The sequence below is a fragment of the Heliangelus exortis genome, chromosome 2 (assembly GCF_036169615.1).
Source record: "Heliangelus exortis chromosome 2, bHelExo1.hap1, whole genome shotgun sequence".
Classification (NCBI taxonomy): Eukaryota; Metazoa; Chordata; class Aves; order Apodiformes; family Trochilidae; genus Heliangelus; species Heliangelus exortis.
In genome coordinates this window covers 4,866,285-4,890,375 of record NC_092423.1, presented here as the reverse complement: position 1 = coordinate 4,890,375, position 24,091 = coordinate 4,866,285, and the positions used below count along the sequence as shown (strand labels likewise).

The window sequence follows — 24,091 nt, the reverse complement described above, 5'->3', positions numbered from 1 at the left end:
TTTTTTTATTTTGGATGCTTCTAATAAATGGAGGTATGGGGGGGGGAGCTACCTACCACCCAATTGCCTGGCCAGGGGGAAAAAGTAGGAGCTCCTCAGCAGCTGGTGTGTAGTTGCCCATTTTCTGATTCACTAGCCAAACCCCACATCCAGCAACAAGGTGGCTCTTCCAAGAGGTGGATGCTGGGCCACAGCCAAAGCAGATCATGACTTCTGGGTACAGCACTGGTTCCTGAGTATTCCCACATAGTTCCTGAATATTCAATCTGGATTAGGTCTGCAAGCAGCCCTCAGCAGGGGGGACCTTTTCCTCCTCTCTGCAAGTGGCAGAATGAGGGGAATGAACCCCAAAACATGAACAGGCCAGAGGTGTTGGGCTCTACCCTGGTTCTTAGAGGGGGAAATTCAGCCCTTGCAGAGAGACAGCACAAATCTTGTGTAGCACTCAAAAGAGGAGGAAGAGAAAGAACATGTCATGAAACTTGAAATTTTAAACTGGGGGAGGATGAATGTCTATGATGGCTCCAAGAAAAGCTGAGATATTTGACAAGAAAAGGACTTGACTTAACTGTTTGTGGTCTTTCTGAAGGAGCTTTACCCTATATGCTAATTTCATTCTGTAAACTCCTGTATAATGCAAGACTGCCTTGATCTTTTAAAGACAGCTGGGACCCAACCTGCTTTATAATGTATTTTTCCTCTGCTGCCCCCGTGCATATTTGCTCAAGTAAAAATGACATGGAGATCCAGAAAGGTCAGTTGTTGATGAGACCTCAGAACTGACAGGTACAGGGTGGAATCAGCTGTTGAAAGCTTATTTTTTAGTGCCAAAGAAGCTTTTGGGTTTATTGCTATTATTACTAGCATTTACTGTAGCAACTGGAGGCTCTGAACAAAGCTGTGAAGGATCTGCATAAACACACATCATCAGGAACAGAGTCTAACAAAGCATCCTGCTTTAAAAACCATGTGGGATATGGAGAGAGATGAAGTGATTTGCTTGAATACAGAGGGAGGATCCATTGCAGAAGTCCCAAATTTCTATGTTAACCTTAAGTTTAGCTTTGCCTTCCTGTATGCTGAGAAATGTCTGTAAGAATGAAGGGGAAAATACAGACCTTGTCATCCAGAATAGGCTCACACTGGGAGTAGTTTATCTTGGAAGCCCATGTCCCATTGCCCAGGCATTCTCTGTAGGCATTTCCTGGGATGAACCAAAAATAAAAGAGAGATGAACACTCAGTGCCAGACTTTAAACAGCCTTGTAATTTCACAGATTTAAGAAAAAATTACAGAACAGATTAATCACGAGGCAGATCAATTTATCCCACCTCTGTGAGGACTAGGAACAGCTTGCTGAGGAAGGAAGAGGAGAAATAAAGGACATAAACACTTCTAGAGACAACAAGTATTTAAAGATATCTATTGGTAACATTTTCTTGCAGCATGTAGGTTCAGAAGCAAAGGCACAAGAAGAACATTGCAAAAGAAAGCCTGATGCTGGTAGAGTCTTTAAAAAAGCAGTTAAAAATGTATTTAGATATGGGCAGAAAAGTTTAGATCTTTAGAACTCCATCTAGGAGAATGGTTTGTGCATGGTAAACTTATTGCTCTGCTCCTCTCCCATTTCCCCCCCTATAAACTAAAAGCAGCAGTCCTGGAGATACTGATTTTCTAGAGTTTCTTGATGCAAAAACATTATGGGTAAACCTGAAACAGGAGCAAGATAACCACACCTCCCACCCATGGGGCAGGCTTGGGAGGCCACCCAAAAATTTCTCTACAGAGATTTCAGCAGTGTGTGCATCTAGGTTAGGATGTGCTCACCCATCCTCTGTGAAAGGGAAAACCACTTCTGGTCTTTTTCCAAGGTGCCATTTCTTTCAGCATACGATTGGAAATCACTAATTATGTGATAAATCCACTAGATTTCATCTCCAGGTGCAACATCCCCCTGAGGAGCTCTGGGTGTTGTAATAACGGGGGTGAGGAGGAGGAATTAAATTTCTGGCAAGAACTCCTCTCCATCACAAGGAACTCTGAGATAAAACCATGCAGCTTTGCTGTATAAACCACCTACACCCACCCAGCAAAAGCACATCCAATCCCAAGCAATAGGATTTTTCCAGAGTTTTTCTGAACCGCATCTTAGAATCAAGAGAATTAAAATAAAACAGGAAATTCAGAAAAATCCCCAAAGGACACATAGAAACAACTTCCTAAGGAAGTCCACAGGATGTTCTTGCTGCCCTTTACCCAATTTCTCCTTCCTTGGTCTTTTGCCATGATCATTCAGGGCTAGTTCAGCACCCAGTCATTAGGAAAACAAGATTTCAAATAAAAACACTGGATTGAATGTTTCTTAAATTACTGTTAAACAGCAGCCAGTGAAAAAGGTAGGACTTTAGAAAAGGTGCATTTTCCTATAGAGTCCACATGGAAAGTAAAAAGAAACAGTTTGCTTTGATGCTCCAGATGACACCATATCCATATTATTTTCTATTAGTACTTTTTCACTGTTTCTCCTTGAAGTGACAAGGTCAAATAAAAAAGTTCCTAGCAACATTTGTGTCAAGTGGAGAAAATTGTGCTAAAGATTAAGGACCTCAATTTCCATTTCTGCCACTATGGACAAATTCACACACTTCCCCCTCTTTCTTAGTGAAGAGTCAGGCACAGACCACCATTTTCCAAGCAATTTTTTGGGTGTAGTTTTACCTTAAGGTTCAACAGATTAGATTTTCTTCCTCACTACTCTCTGCAACATCCCAAATAAAATATGGTCTTGGGGCATCTTTAACCCATTTCATCCAAGACCAGGTCTGAGTGGGTCCCATCCCTTCAAGTCCTTGTAGTTTGCTCTTTCTTCTGGGCAGAGCTGAAGCTCTGTGTGCAGAATGGTTGCTGACTGAGTGTTTGGAGCAAAGATTGAGCTCCCCAGAGCTGAGTGCTTTGGTGCTCATTGTTGAAGGGGAATTGAATCCCACTTCTAGGACAGTGCTCATCAGAAATCCCTGCTTAATTTTCTTGGGCTCTATCTTTCCAGTTCAGGTGGGGAGATCACAAAGAGTCAGCACTATGAGACACTTAGAACATCCAACTGGGACTACATAAATACCCGAGATGGAAAAGCACACTTGAAGTGAGGAGTTATTTATCCACACAAAAGCCCACTTGACTTTTTCTGACGTCCCTTTTGAGGAGAAATGGTCAGAAAACAAAAATAGTTTGAAGTTGAGTGAGAGAGGGCTGGTGGTGTCAAAACCAGAGAGAGAAGACCCCTTTGGCCTCGAGGCTTCTTTCAGAGATTTCTCTTTGCTGAAAAAGAAATCAGGTACTAGGAGTGCTCCCCTTACCCACACTAACTTCTTCCTCTGCCCTTCTCACTGTTGTTTCCATTTTAGAGGTACAGAAACAGAAATGTGTGTGTATGACTGCCTGAAAAAGATCTGGCAGAGCTATGAACCATCATAAACCACGTATCAGAAACTACCTTATCAGACCACGCTGCCTCTGTCTCCTGCACTACATCTTCCCTGCTCACTAAAACCTTCTTTTCAGAAGGATGTGTGTGCTCATGTTGCTCTCAAAACACCCCCAAAAAACAAACAAACAAACAAAAAACAAACAAAAAACCCAAAACAAAAACTAGAGAAGAGATCATGGCCAGCAAAGTGAGACTGAGTGTGATATTTTGATGTGCAGCCCCTCCACTTAAAGCATCAGGAGCCATAAACTGTGTCTCTGAGTTCTCTTCCAGTGGCACTGCAGGAATCCCATCCAACAGACACATCAAAACAGCTCTTTGAGAAACAGTGATCTGAGTTTATGAGCTGTCACACCAGGCTCTTACAATAGTGAGCATCTCAACAAGAGGAGGATAAAAATCAAACTCTGAATTTCTCTTCCAGAATCTCCTCCAGTATCAGCCACTTCTCGGAAACAAAAGCAGCAAAGCAGATCTGACTTCTGGGAATCTCTCATTCCAAACTCTGGTAGTCATAAGTAATTTATACCCCGAAGCAAAGGTCTTTTTTCCTTCCAAATGCCTTACAGCATTAGGTTTAATAGCCACATGGAAACAAGTTTCCAATCCTACTGAATGTATTTTCGTGTATCTTTTTAATATCATAATAGAGAACTTTTACCCAGCAATTTAAAGGACAAATATCTGATTCAGTGGGTGAGGTAATATTAGATAATCCCATGGCATACAGTAAGTAAGTCTAGAATTTCTAAGGGACATTGGACCAATATTAAATGCACTTGTTATTGTATATGTAATCACAGTCAGTCACACCTGGCACATCCTGAGCTTCCCACGTGTGCTTGCATCCAGAAGACCCTGGATAAAATAAAGGCAACTTCAAATAATTGCCTTAGTCTTTCCCATAAGAGCAAAAAGCTGCTTTGTAGCATCCCTACTTCCTGTCTATAAGCAGCACAGAGAAGATGAAGCCATACCAGATGCTGGACTCAATGACAGGCTGAGTCAGTGGGACATCTCGAGCTGTAGCAGTGATCAGAGCAGCAAAGAGATGCCAAAAATATGTCAGATTTATTGGTTCTATGAAAGACAGCAGTGGAAGGTGATGTCCCACAGCTTCAGAGTATGTGAAGGAATAGAAGAAGGAACCCATGGCACTGATCTTATCAAGAGACTTCTACGATCTCTTTGGTGTCTGAGCATCCTAAAGAATTTTCCTTCTCACCTGGTTTTCCCATGGGACCTGGGATTTGAACTGTGGGATGACAACTGGGATTTGTGCCAGAAGCATTCTTAGCCTTTGCTTTAAAGCACTGTGTACAGAAAGAGACTGGCTGGAGTTCAGGTTGGTTTAATGACTGTCATGAAAAATAAGACGAAAACAGAAGAGTCATGACAGAGAACTCCAATGTAGAAACAAACAATGAACACTCAGGAAGAAAAGAAGAGTAACACAATCTTTCTAGGGACACAATAGCTAATAAGAGCTCTTAGCATTGTGTCTTTTATTCCTTGTTAAAAAAAAAAAAATGAAAATTTGTGCCAATTTTCATTTCCACAGACAAAATTCATACTCAAGAGCTCCATATACTTCCTCTTATAATTTCTCCTCCTGACTTTATTGTAGAGAAGAGATACAAAGAGATTTTTGGTGATGGAAACATGGTTATTTGTGCTCTGTGTGCACTTGCACTCATATAACACAACTGGACAAGCTGATTCAATCCTTATGCAAACAAATATTAAGCAGTAGATGATTCAGGATGACACAGACAACACACAACCATTATACACATGGGTTTACATCATCCAATATTCAGCTTCACACTTCAGTCTGTAAACTCTTCTTTGACTTTTAAGATGTTGGTTTCCTTTTGTTTGAGACTATTAGCAACATTTGGAGCACTTAAATGCTTCTGCTTAACCACCAGTCCAGGGGACAGGCAAGGAGGCAAAAGGGAAGAAATAAAGCAAGAAATAAAAAGCAAGAAATATCTGGTAATGCTCAGACTGCCACTCAGGCTGTCACTTACTTGCTAACTTTCAGAAAATTTATTTCATTCCCTCCAGGCCAGCCAGTATCACATATTAATTTGATTATTTCCTCTGAGGGCTGATTCAGTCATGCTGATCACAGTCATATTCTACCAACACAGCAGATCACAGTGGCAGTATTCCCAGAGTCAAATGCAGCAATTAAACCCCTCAGACAGTGTATTGCAACACCTTCCACTCCTGTTCCTGCCCTGCAGAGCTGGCTGCTGCTTTGAGAGCCCAATGCCAAACCCTGATGCCACAAAGCAGCCAACATTTCACATAAAATACAGATACTCATCCACAACAGAAGTACCAACGTTTTCATGGGCTCTGAGGCAATGCAAAAAGGGTCTCCACCTCTGAAAAAAACTTTACACCACATCCTAAAAAGGTAGATAAGAGATCTAAGCATGTAACAAAGCACTGGCAGGGATAGAGCTGGGAGCCCCTCAGAAGCTGCTACCCAGAGCAGGACCAGCAAATCCTTGCTGGGAAAAGCTGTTGTAAAAGCCACGCTTGGTGTAAAGTCTTGGACAAATGTCATGGGTTTAGGCAGCAGCTGAACACTGACAGATGCTCTGTTATTCCTCACCACCCTCCCAGGAGAAGATGAAGAAGGGAATCAGGGAAAATGACTTTAAAGTTGGAAGAAAAAACTTGGGTAGGTTTAATGAGGTGGTAATAGCAAATTACAGCTGTATATAATATATGTAAATATGGAACTCACCCTTCTCAGCTGATGAGGGTGAACCAGAGAAGTCCCACACTGGACTGGGCAGCAGCTGGGGGTGCCCAAGCCCAGGGTCTCAGTGATGGTCACAACAGCCTCAGAGCACCCAAGGGGGTCCTACCTGGCAAGGCAGGAGGTGACCTGTCCTGGGAATGATGGGCTTCTCCAGGGAGGAGATGAGGAAGAGCAACAGGCAAGCCCCAACCCAACCAGCACACCAAGCAGAGGGCTCTCTTGGGAGCCATTTTATACTGGGCATCCTAGGAAGGAGCACTGTGATTGGTCCATTTGGGTCACCTCACCCATCTTCTCCTCCCATTGGCTCAGGTCCTCCCCATTATCACTCCCACATCAGCAGCCTGGCAGCTGCTGGGGGGGTTCCAGGAAGGTTCTTTCTATCCTGGTCCTCTAAAATCAGGGGACCAATCCACTCCATGAAGCCTTTGTCAGCAATGTGTCACTTTTTACTCTTGGTTTAAATAGTCCTTGGGAGCCCCTCCAGTGATAAGAGAACTTTCATCACCTCAAATTTCCCAGGATTTTCAGAAGTGACCTCTTGTTGGGAAGAGCTCAGGAATAAGCAGTGTGGTGAGGGGTCTGTAGCTAGCAGTATGGTGTCAAATCTCCCTTGCTCCAGCTTTTGGGAAAGGTGTACCCAGTTTAGTTTGGTTTTCCATGATTCTCCTCTGAGCAAAGTCAGAGAAACAACCAAATAACTGACTCATAGATGTTTATATATCCCTATTATTTATATATTTATATTTATATTTATATTTATATTTATATATTTATATATCCCTATTAACACACACACACTACAACCTAGAACTTGAGCTTTCCTGAGTGGCTGGAGTATAATCATTTCAGAGCAAGTGAGAAGTTCAAAGGCAAAGATCAAAAGTTTGTGTTGTATTTATCCAGAAACTAAGCATGATAGTCACAACTCTGTGTTTTGGGGCAAACAAGATGTTTAAGAAACCCCAGAACACCCGTTTAAAAAAAGAGAGTTGATCAACCCAGATTTGAGCAATGTATCCCATAAACAGTATATGCACTAAAACTAATGGATAATAATTTTTAAATCTGACATGGAAGGACATGAGAGGAGCTTGCAGACTTTGTTCATTTTTTCAGACTCCCCACCAGGACAGCTGGTGTTTGAAAAGGGAGAACACATCCAAACTCTCTTTACAGCTGTGCTCATATCCCTCTTCAGCATCCCTGCTCCTCAGTACCAGTATCACAAGACCAGTTCTGGGAAAACTTGGATGGGATGTGAGCAGATTTCCACAATTTAGCTCAGAGACCTTTATCCCAGAAAAGAACTGTGACATTTAGCCACCTAAACTCAAGCAGAATAAATACCTCCCCAGCATCTTACACTTTATTCACACCACTGCTAGAGCTTCATCTCAAAAGACCTCATGTGTTTTGTCTCACCAGCAAATGGAGCAGCAACACTCAATATCTGTCATCCCAACTGTGATTTTCCTACTACTTAGAAACCACTGAATTTGGATGACTGTGGTCTCAGTGCTCAGTGTAACTGCCTGCTTCACAACTCCAGGTGAGAACATGAAGATTATATCCAAAACACCTATAAAAATGGACATCAAAAGCATGCAGAGTAGGTTCAAAACATTACCAATAGGAGGACTGAAAACTACCTGAAAAGCCAGGCCCAGCAGCTGGTGATGGGCAGCCCAAAGTCCAGCTGGAGGTCAGTGACTGGCAAAGTCCCACTGGCTCCAGTCCTGTTTGACATCTTCATCCCCTCAGCCTTTCTGCAGATGTCACCAAGCTGGGAGCAGTGGCTGATCACTCCACAAGGTCATGCTGCCATCCAGAGGGACCTTGCTAGGGCTGACAGGAACCTGGAACAGGCTGCCCAGGGGGGTTGTGGAGTCTCCTTCACTGGAGACATTCAAAACCCACCTGGACACGTTCCTAGGCGATGTACTCTAGGGGGCCCTGCTCTGGCAGGGGGGGTTGGACTAGATGATCTTTCCAGGTCCCTTCCAACCCCTAGGATTCTATGATTCTATGATTCTCATGAAGTTCAACAAGAAAAAATGCAAAGTCCTGCACCTGGCGAAGAATAACCCCATGGACCAGTATAAACTGGGGAACCACCCCAGCTGGAAAGAAGGTGAGTGGTATCCTGCCTTAGGTAAAGCATTTTCAGCAGACCAAGAGAAACGTTCCTGCCCCTCTGCTCAGAACTGATGAGGCCACTTCTGGTGTATTTGTGCCCAGTTCTGGACTTCCCAGTACAAGAGACACATGGACATACTGGAGTGAGCTGAAGAGAGGACCATTTGATGATTAAGCATCTCATGTATGAGGAAAGGCTGAGAAAAGCTGGAGTAGTTCAGCCTGGAAAGGAGAAGACTCAGGGGGAACCTTATTGATGTATATCAATAAGATATAAATTGATATCAATAAGATATAAATTGAAATACCTGAAGGAGAGCACAAAGGGGACAGATCCAGGCTCTTGGTGTCCTGTGGCAGGACCAGAGGCAATGGACACCAACTGGAACACAGGAGCTCCCTTCTGAATATCAGGAAACATTTTTCTACTGTGAGGGTGACTGGAATAGGATTCCCAGGGTGGTTGTGGAGTCTTCCTCTTTGGAGATGTTTAAAAAACATCTGGACACAGTTCTGGGCAAATGGTTCTTGGTGGCCCCGTTTGAGCGGGGTGGGTTGGACCAGATGACCTCCATCAGTCCCTTCCAGCCTCAACCATCCTGTGATTCTTTGATTAGTAGGACACTATTACCCTCTGGAACAACTTCAATACATTGCTTAGGTTCAATGTTTCACATCAGTTTGAGAGTTAATTTGACCTTAATTTCATTTCTAGCAGATGATGCTGCATTTTCGGCTGGAATATACTAAGAGGACTGTTTGATGAGTGGCTTTTAAATTTTTTTTTTTTTTTATTGACCCAGTTGAAGAACATAAAGCCTTCTAGGTAGTGGTAACTCAATCTGTACAGATTGGCCTAGTGGCAGGCTTGTATTTAGTCTGTAAAAGTCCATTAAAAGCATAAGACAAATAAAAGACAGGAGCACAGGGTAAAGGTAGGTGGATGGAATTCTGAGCAGGAAGTTAACCACATCCTTCCAGCCATTAGGAGGTGAAAGAAAATTCCAGGCTGTGCATACAAGCTCTACTGTAAGGGATCTTGTCCTTGACAACTGGAACCAAGCTGGTTTTGAAAAGCATTTTAGTCATCTTGCTGTGCCTGACACAGATGACTTTCTGACAAGGTTTACACTTCTAGTCATCACTGAAATGAAAATTGGCCTTTTCCAACTACTTATACTTTTCATCCCATGCACCCAGAGTGGCCCAATAATCATAGATGAGTTCATCTGCTACAGAAGTGAAGGCAAGAAACAGGCAAATGAATAAATAAATAAGCAAACCAGTCTGTTAAAGTCTGAGCTAAGGGCATCTGATTGCTTTAACAGTCTGCTGATCCATTTGAACTGTCAGCCATGCTGAAACAAAGGGTCCATCAACCAGAAAACCAGAGTCCCCACTGAGCAAACACCCTAGAAAGTGTGAGGTTTTGTGAAGTTTTGAAAAAGGAGTTAGCAGTGACCATGGCAAACTCAGAGAATTGCAGATGCAGCAAACTGAATGAGCACTGTGGGTCCTATCATCCATCTCCCTGCCAACAGGATTTGCTCAGTCCAGATTATAAAGTGTAAGCCCCAAGAATTTCTAGTAATTGCTTTGTAAAAGTGTTTCAGACAGTCTGTTAATCCTCTCCACTGGGATTTCTTTTTTTTTGCTGATATCCTAAATAGCTCCACCCCTCACTCCTCCCTTTTTAAAGACTATTAAACTCTTAAACTACTAAATTCTTTTTGCCTCTGGATTGCCCTCAACCAAGCTGAATAACTTGTCTCCTTTTTCAGGGCAGGTTAAACCTGCATATTTCCTACAGGCAGAGTTCAACCTTGTAATTTTAGAATACTGACTTGCAAATAGCCTTGCTCAGCACATCTTAACCAGTCCCTTTTTGCACTGGCATCAGGGCACAGCAGCACAGGATGTGGAGCAGACAGTCAGTGGAGGTATTTCTGCAAAGTTTGTCAATGGAAAGCAATGGCAGGACAAAAAAGTAAGTTTTTTTCTTCTGTTTGCAACATTAAAATAGGTTCTGAGACAGTGAAGAAAACCTGTCTTATCTCAGTGTCAGGCTTAAAGCTGGATGACATTTTCGGAGCCAGGAAAGTGGGTTTTGAAACACAGTTTTGGGGCAATGAGAATCACAGGGCAAGTCTGGTGAATTGAACCCATGTTGAGCCCCTTAACAGGAAGAATTAGAGAAAATCTCAAAGAATACAGGAGGAAAACAAAACAAAACAAAAAAACCCAAAACCTTCCAGTGTTGAGCATTGTAGCACATAAGCTCCTCACCACATGGGATGCTCTTACTGTGGTCTTTCCACCATGGGACTTCAAGAGGAATTTGAACTTGGTGCAATGGATTCCTTCCCTTCAGAATGCCTTTATCACTGGGATATTGAGAGAGTCTCCCAATGTTTCCTCCAAAAAAAAATGTATTCATTTTATGTTCAAAATTTTGCTTGCTACTAAGCAAAAATTTTATTTTGTGCTACTCATCCACCCTGATCCCAAGTAACTTAGGTTGGCTCCTCAGAATTCACAGGATTTAAATGAGACAGAAAAAAAACCTGTTGCGGTTTTGAAGGATATGTCAACTTTATATGTACACTATTCTTAGCCCTTTTTCAAAGTCTCAGGAAAACAAAAAGCATCTAAAAACAGGGACTGAATCATGGGGCTATAAATTATTCATGTGCCACCCTTCCTCTTTGGTGGGTTTCTTGTGACTGTTGCAGTGATATCCAATGGGCCAGTACACTGCTTGCTATTTCTAGAAATTCTAAGTGACAGTGGTTTAATTGTTACAGGAGTCAGACATCCAGGAGATTGGAAAGAAAAATACCTCTCCAAATACTTTATTTGTGAATGAGGAGAGTCAGACAAAAATAAGGAAAGAACAGTTATCCAACCAATGTTTATTACTTTGTACATCAGCCAACAGCATTCTGAAAGCCAAACTTTGTGCAAAGAGAGGTTTTCTTAGATGTTATGGTTGAGTTTTCTTTTTGATATTCAGGGAAGTCTTGGAAGGCAGATAAATAATACTCGAGGCAAGAAATGTTCCCTTAGACAAATATTTCTGACCTCAGCTTTGTCTAGCTCACCATCCTGAGTTTCTTCGGGGTTTCAAGCACATAATAAACTTTTCTCAGCTTTCTATTGTTTCCCTTTGCCAAGAAGCTGTGAAATGCTTTATGAGAAGCTGAAGCCATCTAATTATGCTCACTTTCTGTATTGATTTCCTATCTGCTAAAAAGCTCAAGTGATTCACCCAGGTCATACAGCAGGTCAAAAGCAAAGTAAGGAACAGGACCTTTTCAAAATTTTGAAGTCCTCCAGACTCCCTCATTTTAGGAAAAAACCCAAGCATTTCTCTGGATTTCTAGCCCAAGGAATACTCCATTAGGAATTCTTATAAAGATTATTATAGTTTTGCCCACACTTGCACAGAGCCTCTTGGCTTCCAAACACAACTTTCTTAGAGAAGCTGAGCAGGTTTAATGCTTGCTGGACCTTAGGAGTATAAAAGGGCATCCAAGGTACACAGCTCTGTTTCTGCCTCTTTCTGCACTCTGGCTGGATCCTGGGCTATGCTTCTACCTTCTTAAAAACAGCTGAATCTAGGACCCATAGCCTGGCTTCTGTGTCCCTACCTCTATTCTCCATGTTAGTGATATAAGCAGCTCCAAATCCAGAGTATCTGAGCCTGATTTATCTCCAGTTTGCTCAGATCTCAGGCTGGGGTTACCTGGCAGAAAAGTGTTGCTGGTTTAGCACCTTAAAAAGGATCCCCTAGACTGAATTGTGCAAAGCTGTCAGAAAAGTGGCTCCTTTTGACACTGTTCAATGAAATACCTTTTAATATAAAACTGTACACACACACACAAAAAGAACACATTCTTTTTGTCTTTCCAACCCCTTGCAAGTCAAGCCCACACAGTTCTCTTCAGGAAATAAAACCATAATTTCCTGCAATATTTTCACTCTTTTCCTCTCTCCAGGGCTGGCAAAAACTGTTCTGTAAAACACAGCTCTCTGACAATCCATATTTTTTTTCTTTACAGAGTTATTTTGAAGTGGTCTGTGATTGAGAAGTGGATGGGGGCAGGGAATCCCCAGTTGGTTGCCCTTTCCCAAAATGATCATTCCTCAGAAGGATGATTGGGAAATTTTCTGGGAAGCTGCTTTCTTTGTCACAGTTTCTTTCCCCTCCTGTTGTAACCCTTCTACTAATCATTCAAGAATTATTATTCATGTCTAATTACTATCCTGATATGCTCTTAATTTCCCTAGGAAATCATTATATGGCTTGTGATTAAGAAAATTCAAAATGTCATGACCATGCTGTTACAGAAACAACTGAGGGAACACCAAGAAGACAGAGAGACAAATGAAGGGGCTAAACAGCACCTGAGAAATGCTCAGAGAACACTCCTTTCAAAAAGCTGCAAAAGCACAGGGTTTTTTTTCCCCATACTGATTGACATTTGGGTCACTTAATGTGTCCAAAGCACTCAGAAAGGGCGAAAACAAACCCTGAGACCCAAAGTGTGGTAGTGTTTGAAATTAAAAGTAGAGCTTGCAAAGCTCATTACTTGGAAACAAATGGAGGTTATTGTCTTCTGTGTGGTGTTTCTGTGCTGGAATTGAAATGAAGATGCAGGGAGAGTCTGCCACTTCACAGCTCATTCCCTGGGAGCAGAGAAGCAAACATGAATGCATACAGAACCCAGTGGTTTTTAACTCAATGCTGCATGAATCTTTCTGCTTAAAGATAAAAGAGGAGGTTTGGAAGCCATCTGATGTGAACCACTCCTCATCTTACCACCTTCTCATTTCACTTGGTTGCCAGCACATGAAGCAAACAAACAAACAAACAAACAAAAAAAACAAATAAAAAGAAAGTGCATTGAATTGTAATAGAGCAGAAACCAGAATTTGACTCCCAAAAAACCCTGTTGTGAGAGAAGTCTGATATTCATGCTGGGCTTACCATTTACACAACACATCCACTGAAATCAATCTTTGCTGAAAGGCCAAGCATCCCTCACAAGAAGGACCAGATGCTTGTCACTCATTAATTACACACAAGCCATCACCTCTAGCTCAGCAAATCCCAGAAACTTGGACCAAGGGAAACTAAAACATCACTCAAGACTCTCTCTTCATGGATGCCCTAATTTATCAGCTGTCCCTGCAGATGAAGCTGAGACATACATCATGCTGCAGATGTTCATATGTGAGTGAGTTATCATGTGCATGCTTCTAGACAGACATCTAGACAGACAAGAGATAGCCCAGGGTGTGCATGGCATCTGCTCAATCCATGGCACTCAAATAGTGCTGGATTCTTAAGTTTAATCAATTGAGTTGACTTGCAATGATTCCAGCCAGCAGTCTAGACTGAGATCCAGCTGATCAGCAGCTGTTTAATTTATGGAGCTGGATTGTTCTTCCATTAACTACATCTCTATTCATAGGAGAAACTTAGAGCACACATAAGGAGCTTCCTGGAGACAACAGAATTTAGGTGTCTGGGTGGGTCTGTAATTTGATGTTGAACAACCACTCTTAAGTCTGTTTTAAAGAATTCCCTCACTCCAGCCTGTAACTGTTAAAAGAAACACAGGCCACCATCCAACTGATGTTCATAGGAATCCTGCAAAAACTCCTGGGAAGACTTTTAAGCCTCAGAATGTGTGGGAAGATCCACTTACGCAGATACCTAAGAAAATGTGTCAAGTAGAAAGGTGTAGTCTAAGAAAAGGTTCCTGCTGCTGGTTAGTCCAACATCCATTGATTCTCTCATTGCTCTGCAGTGGTTGTGAGGTTCTGTTTAGTTCTAAGATGAGGAGGAGCAGCATCACACAGAGCTGAAGAAGAGTTTGTTTCCAAGCTGACAGACAGATGAGCACAGAGCTCTGAAGGTCCCTGCCTCGCTTCCTTCTCTGTCAGGGAACCAGCTGATAATGATGTTGGGGCTTTCTGTTAATTGCCTCTTAGTTGAAATTCAGATTTCAATTAGTCACTTGCCATAATTACTGAACACACAGAGAGATGGCAGTGACAAAGAGAGGTGTAACTGTGCTTTATTACCCATAGTAAAGCACAGTGGGACTGAGAAGCACTAAGGTCTGAGTAATCCAATAGTAGGAGACAGAAGAACAGAAACCAAGGTTGGAGTTGAGAAGTTGAGCTTGAGATGACAATTTGTGTGGTAAATGAGGTAAATGAGTCCCAATGTGCAGCTTCCCTCAAGTTCAATTTCTGCTGAGCTAAGTGGGAATGGGGGGACCGATGTTCTTCTCACAGAGCCTTCACTGCCTGGAATTTATTCAGGAATTTTGTGACCTTATGAAATCTGAGTTGTAACCATGTAAGCAACTCATAGCAGCTCCCTGAATGAAGCACAGAGTCAATGTTCATCAAGAACCCTGACCCAGTTCCAGAGCTCTGCAAAAATAATGAGCAGGATGGTTAAGAAATAAAGAAGGTGGGGGCTAAGGATGGGGCTGCATTACAAATTTATCCAATCATGTGATATTTGTCTGTTTGGGTTCAAGCACATTTTGATATGGAATTCAGATGAAACCTCCAGCCCACAGCAGAGGCTGTGAGAGGAAAGCAGCACAAAGGAGCTACAAGGCCCCTCAGAAAAAGAAGAGCAAGCAAGGAACACAAGGAAAGATACAGCACACAGCACACAGAAAGCATCTTGCTAAAAGGTCAAGAGGATCTGCAAAACCTCATTATCAGGGTCAGCACTTGGGGTTTGTCTGTATTATAGGAGTAACCACCAGGAATCAGAACTGTTGTTTGGATTTATGGGATGTTTATTGTTGGTTTTTTTTTTTCTTCACATCAAACTCTTGTCCATATCATAGATCCAACATTTTATAAGATCTATGGCCTTGTAGAAAATCAGAGTCTTGCAGGATAAGTCAGACAGCTCTTGTCCCATCAGCATGTCTTCAAATTTCTGGTCAAAAAAGTCAATATCTACTTCTGTCAGAATATGCTCTTTAGTTGCCAAAAAGCTCTGTGTCTTCCTTAAGCCTAAATATCCAGCAGGGGAGTGGAGGGAAGCAGCAAACTGTCTACAAGAGACACAAAAAGAAAGACTGCAAGTGCCAGATGAGTGACCATTTGCCAAAATTCTGCCTGCCAGCTGTCCTAACTAAACCTAATAAAACAGCATAAAAATTCCAGATGTTTCTTGGCAGGTTTGAACCCCTTTGGTGAGCCACAACTCTCCTTCTAAAAATACAGCTCCAAAAAGGGGATAGGAATGGGTAAGTTCTCCTAATTTCTGTGAAGTCAGCTTGATCCTTCTTAATACCAAAATCTCCCCTAATCAGGATGAGCAAAATATTCAGCAACACAAAAAGCCTGAATGTTGATAGTGGAGATAACTGCTGATGTGACAGGTTATAAATAATTTTCTATCCCAGCACAGATCAGGTTGGTTTGAGATGACAAAGTAAAGCCCTTGCAGATACAGGGAGATACAACAGTAATTTTAAGTCTGAAAGTCCTATTCCAGCTAATAATAGAGCTACACTTTCTGTTGTCTCTCCCTATTAATACCCTTCTTCTCCCACTGGGGAGCAGAGTAAGATTTAAAAACAAGCCCATGAAGAACTTGCCAGGAGAAAAGCAACACCCAGCTCAAATCTTTCTCCCACAGTCACAAAGAGGATCATGAAACACTCATTAAAAAATTACCTTGAAGAGCACTGGTCTTAAGGCCCAGTTTTGCCTTCCTGCCTATGAGTTCTTACCTTTCCATCCCTGAAGAGTTTATTGGTTAAACAGCATAAACCAAACTCAGCACTGCAAAACCAAAACCAAACCACAACAAAAACTATGTCCAAAGATGTTACATCTGGTAAGAAAGGTGGCAGGCATTTGGTGACTTGTAGATATAAAATTATAGAATAATTTGGGTTGGAAGGGACTCCTAAAGGTCACCCCAAGCCCCCTGCAGTAAGCAGGGACAACCTCAACTACTTCCCTGGGCAACCTGTTCTATTTTTCAATTACCCTGATGGTAAAGAACTTTTTCCTAACATCCAGTCTAAATCTGTTAGAGTTGAATTTACAACTCCTCCAACTGCTTAAATCAGCCAGGACTCCTTCCTACACTTTATATTACTGCTTCCATTGCTGTAAACACTGCTGCATTTGACATAGTATTTCCCCAAATACTTTCCCAAAATGCAGCATGGAACATGAATCCTGTGTCAACCCTTTCCTCAAGGACAGTGGGTGTCAGAACTTGGAGTGAGATCAGAGAGAAAGATTATTTCACCTGATGGATTAGATCCAGGAAGTTTGGTCTGCAAATGATGTCAAAAGGGAAGCAAAAAAATAAGAGATGAATTTTGAGAGGGAAATGAGAAGAATCAGACTGTTCTGAGAGAGCTGGTTTTGTGCACATGCCACCTTATGAAAGAGAAAAGGCAGATCAGATTTATGCATCTTTTTGGCATCCTCAGTGCAAGATGGGGTTATTGCTTGATCTCTGCTTCAGTCCACCTTCCCAAGACATCTCAGAGCTGGTGTGCAATTGATCTTTCTCCTGTCAAGGAAACCCCTGTGGACCAGGGTGATCACACGCTGGCCAGGAAGACCATGAATAATCTGCAAAAGCTCAGGCAGGTGGAAAAGATGCTGCTCCCCTGGCATAACCTTATTAATACAACCCATCACTCACTTGGAAAACCTGCTGTTATGTGGGAAGGTGCTTTTTTATCACCTGATAATTATTGTCTCTTTGGGGGTTTGAAATGTCAAGGGAGGGAGAAAGGGGATTTAAAAATCTCTGCTAATTTTGTAGCATATAATGGGTGCTGTCAGCACATGCTGTGACACTCTAAGAAAAGCAGTTCAGCAGCTTCATTTCTTGGCTAAGCTCTCTGATGAATCCTAAGAGCCTGAGCTAATTTCAACCAGGAATGATCATCAGGCCATCTCTGAACCATCCTACACACTTTTGGGTTCACTTTAGCCTGTGGCAGCTCCAACATCACTGCATGCATCTTTTTAAGAGCCACATCCACGTGAGATCACTGACAAGTGATATGGAGAAGGCCCAACCACTTCTTTACCTTCACTGGCAAGGGCTCCAACCACACTCCTGGAATCACAGGAGATAATGAGAGGGGCTGGATGGAAGTGAAGACCTCTGTGAGTGAATACCAGGTTTACAGCCACCTGAGGAACCTGAAAGGGGACAAGTCCATGGGATACACCCATGGGTATTGAGGGAACTGGCAGATGTGGTTGCTAAACTCTCTATTATATCCCAAAAGTCATGGCAAGAGAATGTCCAGAGAAGTTCCCACTGCCTAGAAAAGGGGAAACATAACCCCCATTTTCAAAAAGGGAAAGAAGGAGTATCCAGGAAACTATAGGCCAGTCAGTTTCACCTCTGTGCCTGGGAAGATGATGGAGCAGATCCTTCCCATGGCACAGGAGGTTGGACCTAGATGATCTTTAAGGTGCCTTCCAACCCTGACAATTCTAGGATCTCATTGCTGTCTGTAAGACTCTTCACACAGCCCTATCAAATAAAGGTTCAGGATTTCAAACCAGGCCAAAAGCCACCATTGTAATTGAAGAATCACAGAATTATCAGAGTTGGGAGGGACCTCTAAAGATCATGATGGTTTAGTGCTTTCAATCCCCTCAACACAAACCACCAGCTGGTGGAAACCTGACTCAAGGAAAGCCCATCTGTAGAGAAGATGTCCTTGTATTTCTCTCCCAGCAGAGTCAGGATAATTAAGAAGCATCTGGGCAGTCCTTCAGTGCCACAAGAGATACTCCAGAGCAATGGAAATTTTTTGGAACTGTTGCAATAAACAGGAGTAGGGATTTTGTGCACAGAGAGAAAAGAAGTTTTGCTCCCAAACCTGTGGTGGGAGAGAAGCTGCTCTCCAAAGAGATGATGCTGTGGGTCCTTGATCACCATTGGAATTAGCTCAATTATTGAGCAGAAAAGAACCATATAGAAAGGACCAATTTGCAAACTTCCCAGTTATGTGTCATCTGCAGGTACTGAAGTATCTGAAAAGTGAAGGTTGGTGATGCCCTATGTCCAAAACTGATACTGCCAAAGTTGGCAAAGACCACTGTTCCCTTTGATTGATTCACCAGAGTTCCATGACTACAAGGAAGTGGGTGGAAAGTCTTTTCATGCTGGCACAAAACAGCACAAAACAGGCACAAATGCTGCACATTCAGCTCTCAGCAGTTACATGTGCTGCTTTAGAGACACATTAATCCTTTGCTAGTGATCCCATCCTCCTCCCAGTGCAAAAAACCAGGTAGATCTTCCCTTGTAATATTCTAGAGAGCAGTATAAATCCAATTTTTTGCTGTTTCAAACCAGCTCAAGTGTTTCCTCAAAATTCATTTCCAAGCAAGCTCTGTTACCAATCTGGAACAACTTCATTTAGCTTTCTTTAAAGTCATAATGTTGATACCTTTAATTCTTTCACTTTGTTAATTTAATTTCTGCTTATAATTAATTACTATTCTTTGCTTTCTCCAGTCCTGCAAAAGACTGGAGGGTGCATACTACAAATGAATACTTCAGCCCAGACCTGTCTGTGCTTGGTTCCAAACCATCAGACCCTTCTTCCAGAAAGCTAAAATTCCCCTTCCACTTCTGTGAGTGCTGAGAAGGAGCTTGTTTTAACCAAAAAAGAAAGGTGACTGTGTTAATAATAAAGAAAACCTTTGCCTATATTTTACTTTTTTTTTTTCTGAAACTCTGAAGACCTTCTCTTTAGTTCTAGAATTGAGGCTTTCAGAACCCAAGTCTGTTGTTTTCATTAGCCACAGGTATGTACCAACTTCCTGGGGAATACATCACCTCCAGAGATTCTGAAGAAACCTGATCAATGGGATGCAGACTGAAAATCAGCAATAAACAAGAGGTATATGTAGGCTTTGGGGATTTTTTGCCTTTGGCCTTTTTTTCTTTTCCATTTTTTTTTTTTTTTTCCCCAAATAAATCCAGATCAGTTTGCATGGCCTAGTGTGGTTCCCAAAGGACAAAATAAACCTGAATGAAGCACCAGGGAAACAAGAGATGGAATGAAAGAGGTGAGAGCAAAGCAAGGCAGTCTTCTGACCCCACCACCATCCCTAAACAAATGATGCATCCAGCCAGGACATCAGCCAAGAACTAAAAGTGGAGTAAAATGCTCTAAGTGTTTCAAAGAGGATAAAAGAGTTGGTGATGCTTCAGATTTACAGTTTAATAGAGGTAATACAGGACCATAATGCAGGATGCTGCAGAAATCCCCATCATTCAGCAGCTGAATTTGCTTGCTCTTTATATTTCCTATCATGCTCATATGGAAGATGGGCACTTAGCCTGCTTTGGCACTGAGAATGCAAAAGGATTTTTAGAAAATACAATGAGAAATAGAAGAAATAAAGGTGTCTTTAAAAAGATTTACAATTTTTTTTCCACACAGAGAGCAGTAATAACAAGTAAAATATTTCTGAAAGTGCTCATTCACCTAGGAGAAGCGTTTAGTGCTCATAATTCCCATTCATTCAGATGAGACTCTTTGACAATAGATTTTCTCTGATGAAAGGAAACATTTTACGGAGAACTCTTGCATTACATTTCTTACACCAAGCCAGATTTAGCCACAGTGCCATTTCCACTTCAACCACAGAATTAACCCCCTGAGAGCAAATTGATTGTGCACTATGTATTGATTGGGTATTCAAGTAAGGACTGCTTAAGTCATGTTCTGCTTGGTACCAAATCATAAAAATCTTAAATCCCAAGTTCTTTTATAACTGTGTTGTAGAAATAAAAAAATAAAAAAGAAAAAAAAAAAAGAAAAAAAAAAAAAGAAAGAAAGAAAAAGAAGAAAAAGTGATGTGTGAAGGGGAAGACAAACTGCACTGGACTTCAAAGAATCCAAAGTGCATGAAAAGTTGTCTTAAATTTATAACATTTTTCAAAGGAGCATAGATTTAACTTCACCTGCAAAATAATAGTGAGCTACTGGCTTACATAAATGTGGAAAAGCTGGTATTAGGATAGTTTGCTTTGACAAATCAAAATGTTACTTAAATAAATATATATAAGTTAGAGTGAAACTTTGATTGCCTTTGCAGAACAGTGAATTCCATTTCACAGCAATGCAACCTTCTTGGGTGCATTATGATTGGGGCACAGAAAAGCTACATAATACTCTTGGAGAGTATGATAGCTTGACAGTTTGAACACTTTTAATTTATTGGGCAGAGGAAAAAAAAAACCTGCAGTGCAACATAAAACCTCTGCACAAATGAGCATCCAAATCCTGAAGCAAATAAGCAGCCACTTACAGTTTCCACTGGAAATGTTCATTTTGGCTGAGTGCCTCAAGAGACTAAGTAAGTGCTGTTTTATTAAGCTCTAATGCTGTGTTTGTCTCCATTTTGACTCTATTAATCTTATTTTAAAATCCTGCAACAGGGAGACCCAGTCTGCTCTATCACCTCCCTTTCCCAGAATAATGCAAAATACCAAAGACCTGGAAGACCTGCAGGTTTATTTTGCAGGTTTTTTTCCTTTTTTTTCCTTGGCCATCCCTTAATGCAGATAATTCCATATGTGGGTCACACCTCATCTCCAGACAAGAAAGAAGGAGTGAAAAAAAGTAAAAAAGTTCTTTACAAAGTAAACCAATGCTGTACAAAGATCTACAATAGTGCTAAGTTCTAATTAGCTGCTTCAGCATCTCAACCATTCTGGCAAAGCTGCCTAATGAGATGTCACAAACTATGCTCAAAGAATTCTTTGAGCAAGCTCCCTGTTTGCTTGCTTTGCAATGATGGCTCTCAAAGCCCATTCGTGTCTTGAAGTCTTTCCATCCTCAGGATAAGGTGAAAGAGGCTTTCCTGGTGTACTTTTAATCATAGAAACAGAAAAGGTGTGGAAGTTTCTTGTGTTATCCCTAAAGACAGGCATATCCAGAGGGAGATTTGGTCAATGCATCTTTCTCTGTTTAGCAGAGATGGAGTTGAGATGACAGGGTCAGATTAGTCATGATCCAGAGATGGCTAAAATCCAGGGAGACAAATCCCATCTTGTGTATATGGTCCAAAAAAGAATTTATTTTGGAACTTGAGGATCAGCAGGCAAAATCCTACAGTTCCAACAGGCCTAGAAGGATTCTGGAGTAATACAATCTAAATGGAACTGTACATTTTTTCAGGAAGGATGTGATATGGGAAGGCCACCTAGGGTGCATACAGAAAATGAAGCAAGCCCTGGGCATAGGCATTTCATGTTCTTCCTGAGAGAGGGTACAATTCCATTTAGATTTTATTACTCCAGTTTGGAGAAAAGGAGGCTGAGAGGTGACCTCATTGCAGTCTATGGCTTCCTCTTGAGGGGAAGAAATGAGACTGGCACTGATTTCTTCACTCCTGTGACCAAAGATGAGGGAAGTGGTAGGAAATCCAATCAGGGGAGCTTTAGGTTAGGTACCAGGAAAAGGTTTTTCACCCAGAGGACAGATGAGCAATGGAAGAAGCTCACCAGGGAGGTGCTCACAGCACCAAGCCTGCCTGAGTTCATGAAGTTTTTGGATGATGCTCTCAGGCACATGGGGTGATTCTGGGGGTGCCCTACACAGGGACAGGAACTGGACTTGATGATCCTTATGGGTCCCTTCCAACTCAGCAGATTCTATGATTCTGTGAGACAAGTTAACACATCTCAAATCTGGACTTCGAGTCCTTCATGGTTTTATCTTCAGAATTAGAATTCTTTATCCTTAAGTGGCATCTGGAGGGTTTTACAGCACTGACTCTATTAATAGAGAAGCAGAAGACAGTCAGAAACCCAGACCCTCATTGTGCTGCAAAATGTCCTCAGCTGAAACTGAAAACAGCACTTTTCCTGAGTTTCTTTGAGGTTATGGAGAAACCATGTAAGAAGACATAAGGAGCAAAGCCAGACAGTGAAAGACTGCAAAGAGCATAGCAAAAAACCACTCAGAGCTCATAACTAATAACAAACACTGGTGTCCCAGGACAGAGTTGGCATTAGTCTCCATCAAACCCACACAGCATTCCCCAAAAAAGTGGAAATCATAGTGAGCACACCAAGGGAAGGATGGATTTTATGTAGATCCTCCTGACACACATGTAAAAGCCAGGCTCAACTCATCCCTAACAAAAAAAACCCCACAAAAACCAGAAAAACAGATTAGGGAGTTTCATTTCACCTGCTGTAATTTACAAAGAGAGACTTGTGGCATAACACTTCCCAAATAAAACTTGAGTGAATAAAACACAACTTTACTGTCTACAATGTTCTGGAGTAATTACCATTCAAGATCTTTTTTTTTTAAACAAATCATTCTCAAGAATTTTTTGTTTCTCAGCTATTTGATCTTAATTATATCATTTCATATCCTGTAAAATGAGATAATTCAATGCACTACCCTTTAACTATTATTCTCTTAAAATAGAATCCAAATCATTATACAGATAGAAGACTCTTTCTGTAATTACATATAAAGTGTTTAGGATAAAATGTCTTTTCCTTTCTAGTGCACAGGAATTTATCTTTGAATCAATGAGTAGAAGAAAGTTAGCAGACTTTCCAATGAGAATACAATGTTAATTAAATTTTTTTTTCCTTATTTTTATGAAACACGAAGGAGAAGCATATATAATGTAATAGTTTCTTCTGGTCATCATCTGTGAAATCCAGTTAATCACTGCAGTTAACTTGCATGATTGTTCATCCAGAATATGACAGGAAGGAACATTTAGCTTCAGAGAATTACTCAAGATTTGGTTTAGTCTAAGAGAAGAATAAAGCTCACTGTTCCAGTAGATTTATAATGCATTTCACACATGGCAATTATTTCAACTGTTCCCTTTGTATTTAAAATCATTTATGCCAATTATTCATAGGATGCTTCAAACTGCAGAGAATGCTACTTGACTACATGACCACTGCCATTTTGAAAATCCTCTTTTAAATCTTTCTACCTCTCCCTTTTTACCACTTACTTTCCCACTTGCACATTTTTCTCTCCCAAAATACTGATGTCCATGAGCCCTGATCTCACTGCCCACACGTGGAGTTGCACACACATTTGCAGAGGGATTTTGCCTGAACAGTTTTGGCTTTCTAAATTCTGCTCCATTCTGTAACCAGATGAAATATCTGGATCAAAAAAAAGAAGAAGAATTCATGCAGTTATAGATCAGGGCTATCTCCTCCAGAGACATCCAGAGTGAGTTTAGAGTAATCCTTTTTTGGTAGAAAAAAAAATTCAGGAAAAAACCTGAAGAGCAAGAGCTTCCCCACCATGCCCTTTCCAGTATGTGAAAGAGCAGTGTACAAACACAACTTTCCCTTGATAACTGGGAGGGAAATGGATTCACAAATGCTGCTGAAAGAGTGGAAAGTTATTTCCCTTGAGATCTGCTGAACACAGGGCAGTCACAGAACAAAAGGTGCCCTGGGGTGGTTCCTTGGCAATCAGCTGAAGGCACCAGCTTGGAAAGTGAGGCTCATTTTGGAGCTGGTGCAGTGGAGGTAGAAACATTTTGCTTTCACAGTCCTGTAGAATTTTAAAGACCATGTTAAAGATATCAGAACCTCCAGGAAAGCTTAAAAGTGTTTGTAAGGAATTAAAGAACCT

At 41.4% G+C, this 24,091-nt stretch overlaps 1 protein-coding gene across 3 annotated transcripts in view; it reads right to left on the bottom strand.

The window, feature by feature from the left end:
- CRHR2 (corticotropin releasing hormone receptor 2) overlaps positions 1–24,091 on the bottom strand; it is a 144,497-nt gene that overhangs the window by 58,547 nt on the left and 61,859 nt on the right. For all 3 annotated transcript variants that reach the window (XM_071734607.1, XM_071734608.1, XM_071734609.1), the window contains one exon: positions 1,119–1,204. In XM_071734607.1, the coding sequence (XP_071590708.1) occupies positions 1,119–1,204 (86 nt within the window). The remainder of the gene's footprint in view (positions 1–1,118; positions 1,205–24,091) is intronic.